The sequence below is a fragment of the Chionomys nivalis genome, chromosome 14 (genome assembly GCF_950005125.1).
Source record: "Chionomys nivalis chromosome 14, mChiNiv1.1, whole genome shotgun sequence".
NCBI classification, from domain to species: domain Eukaryota; kingdom Metazoa; phylum Chordata; class Mammalia; order Rodentia; family Cricetidae; genus Chionomys; species Chionomys nivalis.
In genome coordinates, this window is record NC_080099.1 from 26,856,934 (window position 1) to 26,870,555 (window position 13,622).

At 39.5% G+C, this 13,622-nt stretch overlaps 1 protein-coding gene across 4 annotated transcripts in view; it reads right to left on the reverse strand.

The window, feature by feature from the left end:
* Slc12a2 (solute carrier family 12 member 2) overlaps window positions 1-13,622 on the reverse strand; it is a 73,324-nt gene that overhangs the window by 44,572 nt on the left and 15,130 nt on the right. For all 4 annotated transcript variants that reach the window (XR_009058294.1, XR_009058293.1, XM_057788495.1 and 1 more), the window contains exons 2-9: window positions 8,975-9,094; window positions 7,948-8,023; window positions 7,248-7,343; window positions 6,006-6,145; window positions 5,298-5,408; window positions 3,952-4,060; window positions 1,273-1,400; window positions 1,093-1,177 (exon numbers count right to left, since the gene is read on the reverse strand). Coding sequence is in view for 2 of the 4 variants with exons in the window: in XM_057788495.1 (XP_057644478.1) it covers window positions 1,093-1,177; window positions 1,273-1,400; window positions 3,952-4,060; window positions 5,298-5,408; window positions 6,006-6,145; window positions 7,248-7,343; window positions 7,948-8,023; window positions 8,975-9,094 (865 nt within the window). In the remaining 2 variants the exon portion in view is untranslated. The remainder of the gene's footprint in view (window positions 1-1,092; window positions 1,178-1,272; window positions 1,401-3,951; window positions 4,061-5,297; window positions 5,409-6,005; window positions 6,146-7,247; window positions 7,344-7,947; window positions 8,024-8,974; window positions 9,095-13,622) is intronic.

The following is a 13,622-nucleotide window of genomic DNA, read 5'->3' on the forward strand; positions in this document are numbered from 1 at the left end:
CCAATCAGCTTGAGAGCAGGCATACTTTCATGTCCTGTGCATCACAATACAGTCTAGGCTGGGCATATTTACAAGGAAAATCCTGAGCACAAGAACCACATGTGTGTGCTGTACTTGACAGCTTGGGGATAAAGGTTCTGTTTCTTTGAACTAGCTACACAGGCACTGGTACTGAGCTCTTTCCCAGCCCACTCCAGAACACCAGGAAGAAGGGTCAGTTCCCTGCTCACTGAGGACAGATAGAATGAAGTCAATGTGAAGTCTAGGAAGACCAAAGGGTCAGACTAAAGCAGAAATGTATCAGTGGCAACAAAAGATTTTAAAAGTTGGAACATAATCAGTTACGCTATTAGTTAAATTAAAAACCTTATTTAGCTAGGCTATATATTACATAAACATATTTAAAAGTTTAGGTAAACACTTGGTTTTTGCAAATGAATTTTAGAAATATGTATTAAAAATAAATTAAATCCAAAATCATTTTTAAAACACAATTTGGTCCATCATGATATTATTATCAGCATTTCTAACTTTTTTGTTCAGCCAAATTTCAAAATTACCTTGAGAAATAGCAATAAAATTCTGAAACAGAATTGTCACTATTTCTGAACAAACAACGAAAAAATGTGGTAAAATTTAAATTATTCTTAGTAAAATATACATGGACCCCTCTTACCATGAGATTAACAAACTCGAAACTTATATTTGTATGAGCATAAAGAGGTGCATGCACAACAGTGTGCTGGGCCTCCCAAATCTTTACAACTTTAAAGAGGAAAACTTACTTCCATGTGTGAATATAGCACATATGTCCAAATAAAATAGGAGTTTACAGGTGCCATTTTACATATATTCTTACATATATTTTACATATATTTAGTATAATAAATAAATGACAGAAAGGACCCCACAAAGCATTTGGTGGTTTTATGTCTCTGTAAGTTACCACTAGTCCTTAAGCGGCCTTTGCATTAAAACAGGCAACTGATTCTGTGCCTTTTTACCTAAACTATTTTGGAATGTTCAAGTCAGAAAATATGCTATGAGCATCACAAAATTTCTAAGACATATACAAAAATGAAGGTTATTTACCTACAGACACTGCAATTCCTATGTAAACCACTGTAGTAATTAAAATGGCTAAAAGTGTTCCTTTGGGTATGGCTGACTGAGGGTCCTAGAAGACAAGAAAATTTTTTAGTCTATAAAAATAAACGCATGGAGAGCATTTTTAACATATCAGTAATCAATACAACACTTTATAATACTTACTGCAAGATCACCTGAGATGTTTGCCCCAGCTAGAATACCAGTTGCAGCAGGGAAAAAGATGGCGAACACAGAAAAGAAAGTCTCTTCCTCTCGGAAATCCGGTCCAAAGTTCTCATTAAATATTTCAGCTACAGAGGACAAAACATTGCATCAGTTGCTAGACAGCAAATGAGAACAAAAGAACTTAAGTCAAGAATAATTAGTATATATGGTCTCCCCACAATGGGTCATTTTTACTTAATGCTAATTCAGTATCTGCACTCCTATTATCTGATAGAATTGTTTGCTATCAAAATGGTGATGTAATCTAGGATATGCCATACCTTTTATGAGTAATTGTTTAAGAACCTCCAAACTTGACTGTCATCACTAACTCAAATGAAAATTACAAATATAGATTACTGACTCACTTTCCCTGACTTCAAACTAAGGAAACACAAGAAAGGAGGTAGGGAAATAAAAGGAAACACTCTGATCTGGTCTGGAGCCAGCCTCTCCCCTATTCTCCAATACCCACTTCCATTATCACCTATGTAGACTAAAAGAAATGGCTTAAAGGAGCAATTAAAAAATAAAAAGATAATCTCCTGAAGTTACTTCAAACTATGAGACTAGATAACACCAAAATAAAGAATACAGTTGGTGGACCTATATGATGAACACAACTGTGTGCACGGGAAGGAGAAAGAGGATGTGCAGCACAGTTTTGTCACTTGACACAAGCCGAAGTCATCTGAGAGGAGGGAACCTTAATTAAGAAAATGCCTCCAGAAGATTGGGCTGTAGGTGAGCCTGCAGGACTTTAACTAGTCACTGATGGGGAAGGACCTAGCCCATTGTAAGTTACAGACAGAAGTTTCTCTCCCGCCCAGTCCCAGAGCCAGTCCCAAATAAACACACAGAGGCTTATATTAATTATAAACTGTTTGGCCTATTGTTCAGGCTTCTTACTAACTACTTCTTACAACTTAAATGAACCCATAATTCTGATCTATGTTCAGCCATGTGACTTGGCATCGTTTCTAAGTAAAGTGTTCTCATCTTGCTTCCTCTGCATCTGGATGATAACTCCATCTCTGCTTTCCTCTTCCCAGAATTCTCTTAGTCCGGTTGCCCCACCTATACTTCCTGCCTGGCTACTGGCAAATTAGCATTTTATTAAACTAACATGAGTGACAAGTCTTTACAGTTTACAGTAGGTGGTGCCATCCCTGGGCAGGTGGCTGTGGGTTCTTTAAAAAAACAGGTTGAGAAAGCCATGAGGACCAAGCCAGTACTTGGCACTCTCCATGGCCTCTGCATCAGCTGCCTTCAGGTACCTGCCCTGTTTGAGTTCCTGCCCCAACTTCCTTCCCTGACGAACAATGATAGGGAAGTGCAAGCCAAATAAACCCTGTCCTCCCCAAGTTGCTTTGGTCATGATGTTTCATCACAGCAATAGAAACCCCAACTGAAACAGAGGGTGAGGAGTATAGAGCAGTCAATGAGTCAAGCAGAACATCAACTGGACAGCCAACAAGGAAAGACTTTCAAAAAGAAGACTGTGACTAAAGAAGACAGAGCAATCTATGCTGCTCCACGTCATTGTGACTTGACAGACTGAAGGATTACTAATAAAACCATCTGGCTAAAGTCAACTGGGGGCAAGACTAAGCAGTGTCTCAAAGTATCGTTTATTAGCTGACAACAAATGGCAACTTCCCAACCAAGAAGCCTCTTAGTCCTCACCTTAATAAAGACATAAAAATTAACATCAAAAGTAGGGAAAGCGGAGATCACCCTGACCCCCTATTCTGGGTGCTGAGGACACACTGCTTATCTGGATAATGTAAATAACCCAGCTGGAGAGATGACCCCACCCCAACACACACACACACACACACACACACACACATACACACACACCTACCTATCATCCTGAAAACTGTCAAGATAAAAAAGCCTAATGAGACTGAGGATTATGTCTTGAGTCAGTTTTGTTTTGTTTTAAAAAGGAAAGTGAACAACTTAATGCAACTGATTCTGGACAAGGAACCTGCAGTTGCTATTAGGATCCTCACAAAACCTGAAAAAGATCTATGCATCATGTCAAATAAAAAATTCCTGAATTGCCCTTTTCCTTAGTGGATATATGCAATAGTATTTAGAGATAAGAAGTCAGGATTTTGGCCACTTTCATCTGCTTTCACAATTCATAGCACTTTTAAACTGCTACGTTTTTAAAAAAGTCACACGCCAAGTAGCATTTTGGTCAATGATGGGCAATATACATAAAGGGGTCTATAACTCTATGATGTCATCGACATCTTAGTTTGGGTAGGTATACCCTCAGATGCTTATGCAGCAATAAAATCATCTAAAGATACATTTCCCACATCCCCATTACCAAGAAACACATAACTAGATGTATAATGAGAGCCATGCAGGCACCTCCTTCTTAGTAACACTGGCTTCTCTATACTGAACCACCTGTTTTTGCTATCATTGAAAAACAAGATGAAAATGAAGCAATTTTACTCTAACTGTACAGTCTATTTAAAGAGGACAAAACTGAATTATGAATTAGTGTGAATCACCAGACCAAACTTAATCACTATATAAAATACCTAAAATATACTTAGTTAACAGCAGAGCGCTGTAATTTGCATTCTTAACAAAGTATCCATCCTTTATACTTACATTTATAGCCAAAGAACCCCTTGGGCTTCTTGCTCTCCAGTGAGATAAACGTTCCTATGACAAAGTCGGCGATGGCCAGCAGAAGAATCACCAGGAGGACGATCTGAGCCTGCGGTTCAAAGCCTGAGAGTCACAGTCTATCTCCACACTCTCCTCCGCTACACACTGCCTGTCTCCTGCTCTCTCCTCCAGTACAGACAACCAGTCTCGTTTTGCCTTTCTGCCAAATGTCTTAAAGGATGCAACACATCAGTATCAGTATAAGTATCAGCAGATATTCAATAAATGCTGTTAAATGAATAACAGCTCTTAAAGAACTTTCTTCAAGTCAGGGCAGGGCCATGAGCCTGAAGTTCCCATCTGTCAGGAAGCTAAGGCAGAAGGACCACAAGTCTGAGACTAGCGCAACTCTGAGTTAGTAAGACCCTGCCCCAAACAAAACTATCTGAGAATGTTTGATTATGGGTAGAATCATGCCACTCATTTCTACAATACGTCCCAAAGATGGTTATATCACCAGCCAAGTCACAGGCTTTTCATTCTATAAAGCCCTCCCCACCAAGACTAAAGTCTCGACAGGGAGAATATGCTTGTGATCACACGAGTTTCAGAGCAGGTCCACACACAGTGGTGTGTCTGCCTGCAATGCTGCAGGAAAGGAGGAAAGACAGAAAGACATGCCAAGTGGGGGAGCTCAGGAACAGTGACACTGGGGCGGGGGCAGAAAGCCCTAAGAACACAAACTTTTCTCTAACTTTAGCTACTCAAAAAAGGTAGGCAGATACTATTTGCAACCCAAACTTTTTAGAAAATATTTTCAAATATGATTACTATGGGAAAGGGAGCCACATGCGCTGCAGTGCATGTGTGGATCTCCGGGGACAACTTTAGGGAGCTGGGTCTCTCCTTCCACCTGCCTGTGGCTTCCAGGAATCCAACTCAGGCCCCAGGACACCTGTAACAAGCACCTTCACCCACTCAGCTGTCTTGCTGGCCCAGCAAGAATTCTTATACATTAACTGTGACCCAAGTGGGTTTTGTCAATAAAGTCAATGTGCTACATGAGTAAATAAATGAGGACTGGAATATACTCAGTTGTAGACAAAAAGTCTATCATGCAATGGGCCTTAGGTGCAATTCTTAATTACTCAATGATGAGCAAAGTAGTGTTTAACTGAATTTAAAATGGGTTATCTTCAAGTATATCATTTTAAATTCCAATAAGCTATATACCATAAACTTCTATAAAAATGGCTACCTTTCCACTAGATTCTGAAAATCAGTTTTAGTTTCCCAAAACTTGGGTGTTTGGAGGAAACGCTTAGAGATGCTCTGCCACGACTGACCTTGGCTTCCCACTCCATCCCGGCTACTGAGATGCCCAGAAGAATCACCACTGTGATGGCTCCAATAATTCGGATGTCATTGATTTCATCTATCATAAGTATGGAATGTTCCTACAAAACAGAAATAGCTGTAAACATTCAATCAATGCTTATTAAGGGAATAGACAGAGTATGCCTGTGTTCCCAGCACGTGTGAGTCAGAGGCAGAAGGACTATCAAAATTTCAAGGTTAGCCTGGATTATACTACACATTCCCAGTCTGTCACACTGCAAGACCTTGTCTCAAAACTAAGCACTAATTACCATTAGTTGTCATTCAGGTACCTTATATTTCTAATTGAATTACAAATGCTAGTACATCTGATATTGACCCAATAAATCAAGAAGAGCAATTACCAATCAAGGAAATTATAATCTGACTGGCACAGTTAGGTTTTATAAAGTGACACAACAGAAATGTGTTCTGTGTTTGGTATGATTAGTGAACCTATGTTTTAATATTCCTTTATGATATAAAAGGGAAAAAGAATAAACCTTCATGCTATTGTCAAAACCACACAGTTCCTATTACATAAGCAAATTTACTTATAAGCATTAATAATGTTGGTAGCATTTTTTTTTAAAGTTCACCAATAGGTTAAGCTATGTGTGTGTATGTATCCTATTAGTGAAGATCTGGCAAGTGAATGACTAGGCCCAATTAATTACCTTAAGCAGCTCCACCACAGTTTCAGCAAATCCAACAACATACATAGCAACTGCCACCGCATTGGCAAAGGCAAAGATCAAGCCAATTGCACCACCAAATTCTGGCCCTAGACTTCTAGAGATTAAATAATATGCTCCTCCTAAGAAAAAGAATGAAAAAGTTAGAGTTTTAAATGCCAACAATTCCTTTAATTATACTCACAAAACAGATTTAGCCATGTATATGAGTGTATTTTCAGAAGAAATACTCCAGAAGAAAGGTATCTGGGCTAGTCATGCTTACAGGAAGTACTGTAGTGCAGTAAGTTCCATTAATAAAACAGGAACTTCAGAACTGCCTTTTGTAGCTTCTACAGATATTTCATTGATCTGAAAGTTACAATTTGAAGGAATAGACCTATCACAGGAAAGAATATGGAGCTTCCTGCTTGGTAGTAAGTACTAGTCATCCACAGTTACACAATGGATTTAAAGACAAAAACCTGACCATCGATATAGCCTGATTTTATTAAGACAGTGCTTTCTGTCACATATGTTAAGTTTTCTTCAATTTCAGTGTTTTGATTTTACTGTTACAAAATGAGGCTTTCAATTATTTCAAAAAAAGATTTTTGGACATTTGAGACCAGGCTGAATAACCTCCATCAAGTTTAAATTTTAATAAAGCATCCACATAAATTGTTTCCTATCTGGTCTCATTAGTCATACAAATGATGACAGTAATAAACAACAATACTGCATTCATCAAGATAATGTATGTCAGAACCATGATATCACTCCCAGTCCCTAGGTGACAAACAATGACTACTACTATTTACTATATGATCTTAAGTCCTTAGAAAACTGGACTTTGCCTGACATTGTTACAAACCCAGCATGTGCCACAAGGTGCTCAAAATTACCTGACTGATTCAAGCACAAATAAAATACACTTCAACTAATCCATAGAATAGGCTAATTCATATTAATTTCAGCAGTAAACTTAAATAACTTTACATGTTGTTCATCTTGGTGTGGTGACTATATTCAGCTGTAGATGGGAAGAGACTAATCTGTGCAATGGAAGAAGTCAAGTTTGAATGATGAGACTGAGAAGCAGTATTATCTAAGGGCAGAATCAACACAACTCATGCAAGGCCGGCCAAGTACAAGCTCTCAAGAACACAGATTCGATATACAGAACAGGCGACTTAAAAAGCACGAATGTATCTTTCAGGTTGGGTCCGTGCAAGGGCAACTCACCTCCTCTTACAAACCCATTGGTAGCTATTGCTGAAGTAGACAATCCTGTGATAGTCGTCACAACAGTGGCCATTACTATTACAAGGACGGAGAGACCTTTAAGGAGGAAAAAGAAACCATGAACCTTATATTCCTAAACTTGCCACTTCCTAGAACTAGCAGAGTTAAGCACTGATTTGGACTGTGGTGCTTTGAAAGAGAATAGTCCCCGTATGTTCACATTTTTGAATGTTTGGTTTCTAGTTGGTGGACTGTGTGTGAAGTATTTGGCTTTCAGAGGAAGTGCGGTACTGGGAGAGGGCTGCAGCAGGCCCAGACTCACTCTCTCTGCCTCCTGATTGTGGGTCACAAGTAAGCTCTCAGTAACTGCTCCAGTGTCATGCATGCTGCCTGCCTGCCATCATGCTCCAAACTATGATGGTTATGCGCTCACTCTCTCAAACCGTAAGCAATCCCTCAATTAAATGCTTTCTTCTGTAAGTTTCTTTGGTCATGACATTTCTCAACAGAAATAGATAAGTAACTAAGACACAGGCCATAAATTACCTAATTCTAATCTCAATTTTGAGAAATAAAGTCAAAACCGTGAAAGTCAATTATGGTAGCAATCTACATAATAAAGCAACACAGCCCAGTCAGCAACTGCAGAAAGGCACACAGCTATTATAACGTAGATCAAGAGGTGTGAAGCTTCCCTTACCTATTCCAGCTTGACCCACAATCCACGACAATCTAATAAAGAGCATCACACCCCAAATGTTCAACATACAGCGTACCTGGGAGAGAAAAAAGGGCACAAGACACAGCAATAAAAATTAAACAAGTCAAAAGATAAATGTGATTGAAACTACGAAAGTATTTTGAAATCTAACTCCTTTACCTTAAGTTTGTCAAAAGGGCTTACTGAGGGTTTATGTTAGCTGATGTAAGTAAGAGCCATGTAAGTATGTGTATAAGTAAATGTGCTCACCAAGAGTGTCAGAAACACAACAGAAGACTATTTTTAAGACTACTGACTCTTTGTTTGTTTTTAAAGGCAGGGTTTTTTTTTTCTGTGTAGCCCTGATTGTTCTGAAACTTACTATAGAAGAGTGGATTGGCCTTGAACTCAGAGATCCACCTGCCTCTGCATCCTGAGTGCTGGGAGGCACTAAAGGCCTGTGCCACCACACCTGGTAAGACTTCAAATCTTAAAGTTACAATTTGTCTTTATCATATAAGTTTTGCCTATGCATTGATAACATCTGCCATGAATGGTTAAGGCAGAGTTAAGGATTGCGTGTACACCAACACAAATGTCAATGGATCACACCATTCCCAAAAATTTAAACTAAGTATGATACTCCCACAACTTGAACGTATATTAATTATTTATTCTATGTTCCTCTTTGTGTATTGTTACAACTGATTCAGCACCTGGGAGGCAGAGGCAAAATGAGTTCAAGGTCAGCCCAGTGTAGCCCAACTAGGGCTACACACAAATACCCTCTCTACCAAAAGGAAAAACTTGTGAGTTTCTAATTTTATCAAGATGATGTATATAATAATAAACATTTCTCCCCTAATGAACATAGTATCACAAAGGAAAGAACACAAGGCATTACTGGGTCTTCCCTAGCACACATAAACAAACAGTGAGGCAGAAAACCAGTAATTCTCTCGAGAACATGAGCTAGGTTTGCTCATCAACAGGACTGGAACCATAAGTAGGGTCTATGCATACATACTAATACGCCCTTGATCCAGCCGAACTTCACAACCCCTTTACTTTCGGCAGTGTACGTAACCACAGCATCCCTGGTTGGAGTACTTTCTTCTCCATTTGCAAAGCCATCCTCAAAAGGTTCCTGGTTACAGAAAGAAACATGAATGCAAATTAAGAATTAAATAATCTTGAATCACTTGATAAAAAACAAACATAACTAAACATGGTTAATTACACATAGGATGACAAAAACTTATGAGAATGAAATGTGATAAATTACATAGTTTATTTCTTACACAGACAGGTTCAAGAATGGGGAGTCTGGTCCCCAGTACAGTGGTACTGGAGATGTGGAACCATAAAAAGAGAGGCCTAGTTCAAGGTCCCTACATCACCAGGGAAGCTACCCTGCCAACATGTCTCCTGGATGTGGGTGATGTGATACTCTCACCTGCGCGTGCTCCTTCTACTGCACTATAAAGTGACACGGTAATGGGAAAGTCCTTACCAAAGCCTATAACATACTGTCTGGGCGTTCATCATTCACGACTGGGAGCCAAGTAAGCCTTTCTTCCTAAATAGCTTGACTCAAGTATTTCAATATAATAAAGATAGCCGGGCGGTGGTGGCGCACGCCTTTAATCCCAGCACTCGGGAGGCAGAGGCAGGTGGATCTCTGGGAGTTCGAGGCCAGCCTGGTCTACAAGAGCTAGTTCCAGGACAGGAACCAAAAAGCTACGGAGAAACCCTGTCTAGAAAATCAAAAAAAATAAATAAATAAATAAATAAAGATAGATAGGTTGCTTAATCAAAGCAATAAAGTAAAAGGAAAACCTAAAATAAGTGTCACTATGACGTAAATCCATTTTAATGATTCCAATTTTTAAAATGGGCCTAGTGGTACAAACTTATACTCCAAGCACTGAAAAAGCAGAGACTGAGTTCAAAATCTGGACACCAATATAGGCAACAAAGCATGACCCAGTCTGTACTAATAATGAAAATAACAATAACGAATTTTTTTTTTTTTTGGTTTTTCGAGACAGGGTTTCTCTGTGGCTTTGGAGCCTGTCCTGGAACTAGCTCTTGTAGACCAGGCTGGTCTCAAACTCACAAATAACGAATGTTTTTATACTTTGATGGTATCTGAAGTCTACAGTGACTGCTGCCTGCCAGATTAATCCAGATGGGACAAAAAATTCAGAGCTACTATTAGGCACATGGTGGGATGGGCCTGTAATCCCAACACTCAGGAGACTAAGGCAAAAGGACTGTGAGTTCAAGGCCAGCCTGTCCCAGTTCCAGGTAATCTTAGTAAGATTACATCAAAGATGACAGACAGACAAAAAGGCAGATAGTAAGGTCTTGGCTCCTTAGCACAAATTTATATCATCTAGCTGCCATATTCTCTCCCATATCTGAAATATCAACATTAACCATTTAAAATTCCTTTTTTGTTTGTTTGCTTATTTTTCACAACAGGGTTTTTCCATGTAGCCCTGGCTGTCTTGGGATTTGCTCTGTAGACCAGGCTGGCCTTGAAGTCAGAGATCCATCTACTTCTATCTGAGCACTGGGATTAAACATATTCACCACCACTGCCCGGCTTACAAGTCTTTCCCATCAACCAATACAGACTATTCCCAAGACTCTTAAGATCCATTCAGAGCCCCATCTCTACACTGACTCTACATGGTCTTAGTCACTCAGGTCTATTGACTTCTCCAGAAATCACACAGTACATTCTTGCTGTTGGTCTTTCTTTCTTAGGTAAAGTTCCATGTCTAATTCTGTAGCTCTTAGTTTTTTATTCTCTACTTTATGTCTCAGTGGTTCTCACTATCTGTTCAGTCTTTACTGGGACACACAGGGCCAGACATCTCCAAACTAGTATTACCAAGACTTAAGGCAAACTGTACAACTCAGGGTAGAAGGAAACGGCTTAGAAGACAGATGGTCTAAGTCTAACATATGACCTTCAACGGCATCACCATGGTTTTTAATCCATACTCTCAACACCAGGAACAAAACACAGCTATATTTTGGGCACTGATTTTTTTTTTTATGAACACAGTCCAACTTTTAAAACTAATTTTAGTGCTTCAACACTAAAGTGAATTATGACTATAATAATGAAAAGAAATAAGTGATGGAAAGTTATGTGACCACAGAACGGCATCTATACACTTATCCAGTCTTCCCTGGCCTCTAGCCTATTACTGTTCTTCTCTTTATGTATCCTGTGTAAACACGGCAACTAGCAGTCATTAACCTTAACAGAAACATGGAGAAATTTGTTTTTCTTCAACGTGACTAGACGTCAGTGCATCACAATCCCAGTTGGGTTTTACTCCCATTGTTAAATGTTTCCCATAAAGCAGAGGGGCAAAGCTGATTCCAAGGAGTAAAGCTGATTCCAAACAGTAAATAGAAACTCTTAATCCAGATTTCACCATTCCCCCCAGCTGCTCAATTATTCAAGGAGAAACAAGCCTATCAATTTATTAATCTTGAAGCAAAAAAGTCCTTAGTTTTCATGCTACAATAGAAAGCCCATAATATGCACAGAAAAGGAATCTCTTAGCCGGGCGGTGGTGGCGCACACCTTTAATCCCAGCACTTGGGAGGCAGAGGCAGGCGGATCTCTGTGAGTTCGAGACCAGCCTGGTCTACAAGAGCGAGTTCCAGGACAGGCTCCAAAACCACAGAGAAACCCTGTCTCGAAAAACCCAAAAAAAAAAAAAAAAAAAAAGAAAAGGAATCTCTTTCCACCTCTGTTTAGAAACTGAATATGTATGTCCCTAATCAGCTACTTTTCCCAAGGCTAAAGTGCAATGTGGGTGTCTTTTGAGCAATGCAAAAGTATGCAGGCATCCTAAAATTTTTGTTGTGGGTGCTTATCAGAATCTCACATGCAAGTTGAAGGTCTAGCAATTATTCTGATTTCTACCACAGTGTGAACACTGTGAAATACTGTTCAAAAGACAAGTATTTTCTAGCTTTTATCAAATATTACTTTAGAAAACTAGCGATGTTTCACAGAAAACAAAAAGTTACCTTCCTTATCACCCTCTAGCAAATCTCCTTTTAAAAGTTTTAGCATTAATCTCCAAACTACAATATACAACTAAAGCTCGGTGTAGTGGTGCACACCTGCACCCTCACAGTTATGGGGCTGGTCCAATAAGGAGCTGCTGTGAGCCTGAGCTCCAGGCCGAGCAAGGCTACAAGACAGACCCCAACCAACCATCCAAACAAACATCCAAAGCTAATCAAATAACTGTGCTATTTGTGGCTGAATAAATGGACTGAAGTGTGATGAAACTGGGATTGGAACTAAATTAATTTCCCAAAATAAAAAGAAACCAGAGTTTGTTTATTTTGGTGATGTTGGGTATCCAACTCAAGGCTCTACTACTGAGCTCCAGACTCAGTTTTGAGTTGTTCAATATATGAGCTTTCAAGGAACAAGAAAATCTCAGGAATGACTATCCACCTTCACAAAAATTTACATGAAAACATCACAAGTAAATAAAAGTTCAAATATGAAGTTAAGTAAGATAGGCCAAGACAAAGGTACAAAAATAACAATTTTCAGTATTTACTATCTTTTCCACAATAGTAGGTGGAAAGTAAAAACTATTTAGTGGCATATTAGTAGGTAGATAAATTAATTTAGCATTATTCTAGGAAATACAGCTCTGAAAAAGTAGCACTGTGATTCTGAGTTTGGAGTCGCAACAGAAATAAACTTAGAAGAGAGGGAGATGGGAAATAATGGAAGGCAGACGGATGTTACACCTATTGTAACTGGGAGGATTTCTTATAAAACAAACAGATCCACTAGTGCAACTAAAGAGAGTACGTCAGCATGCCTACAATCCTAGTACTGGGACTACAAGATTATTCATCTAAGTTCAGCCTGGGCTACCAAAGCAAGATTCTGTTTAAAGGGAAACTGATGGAAACAGCAACAAAACAACAACACACAAACGAAGTGTAGAATAAGGGGGCCAAGAGACAAGAGAATCTATCAGGCAGCTTAAAATTTCATGAATGGAACTTAGAAGAGGGGCCAGGGATAAACAGCCAGTGGGTGAGTGCATGGGAACAAAGAGAAACATACAGAGAGAAAACATGGGCAGGGTGTGTTTCTAAAGATTCAGAAAAGACAAGAATGGAAGAATTCTAGCTCCCATGGTTATTGTCTCTTTGCAGGCAGTAGGAAAAGGAAGAATTTTCTGTGTACTGGGTGATGTCTGTTCCTCTTGTAGATTCAAAGCTCCCCCTCAACCACGGACAGAGTCAGAGGACACGCTGGTATCAGGACGCAGGTCCCTGACCTGCTGGAGACAGGGTCTCTTTGTTTGCTACTTCACAAGCCTCCAGGGACTGTCTCTGCCTCCCATCTTCCCTAAGGAAGGAGCACGGTATTACAGACATATCACCATGACTGGGGGTATGGGGACTCTGGTCCTCAAGTTCAAATGTCCAGGCTGGTCGCCAACTCGACCATCCCTCTCCTGAAGCCTCCCGTATGCAGGATTACAGACACGTGTAACCACATTTACCTACAAAAACCATTTTTGTCACAGGTCTCCTCCTTGCACCAGGGAAGGCATTAATGCTGAGGAGTGCAGTCCCTTAGTACAGTGGAAATACTACTATAA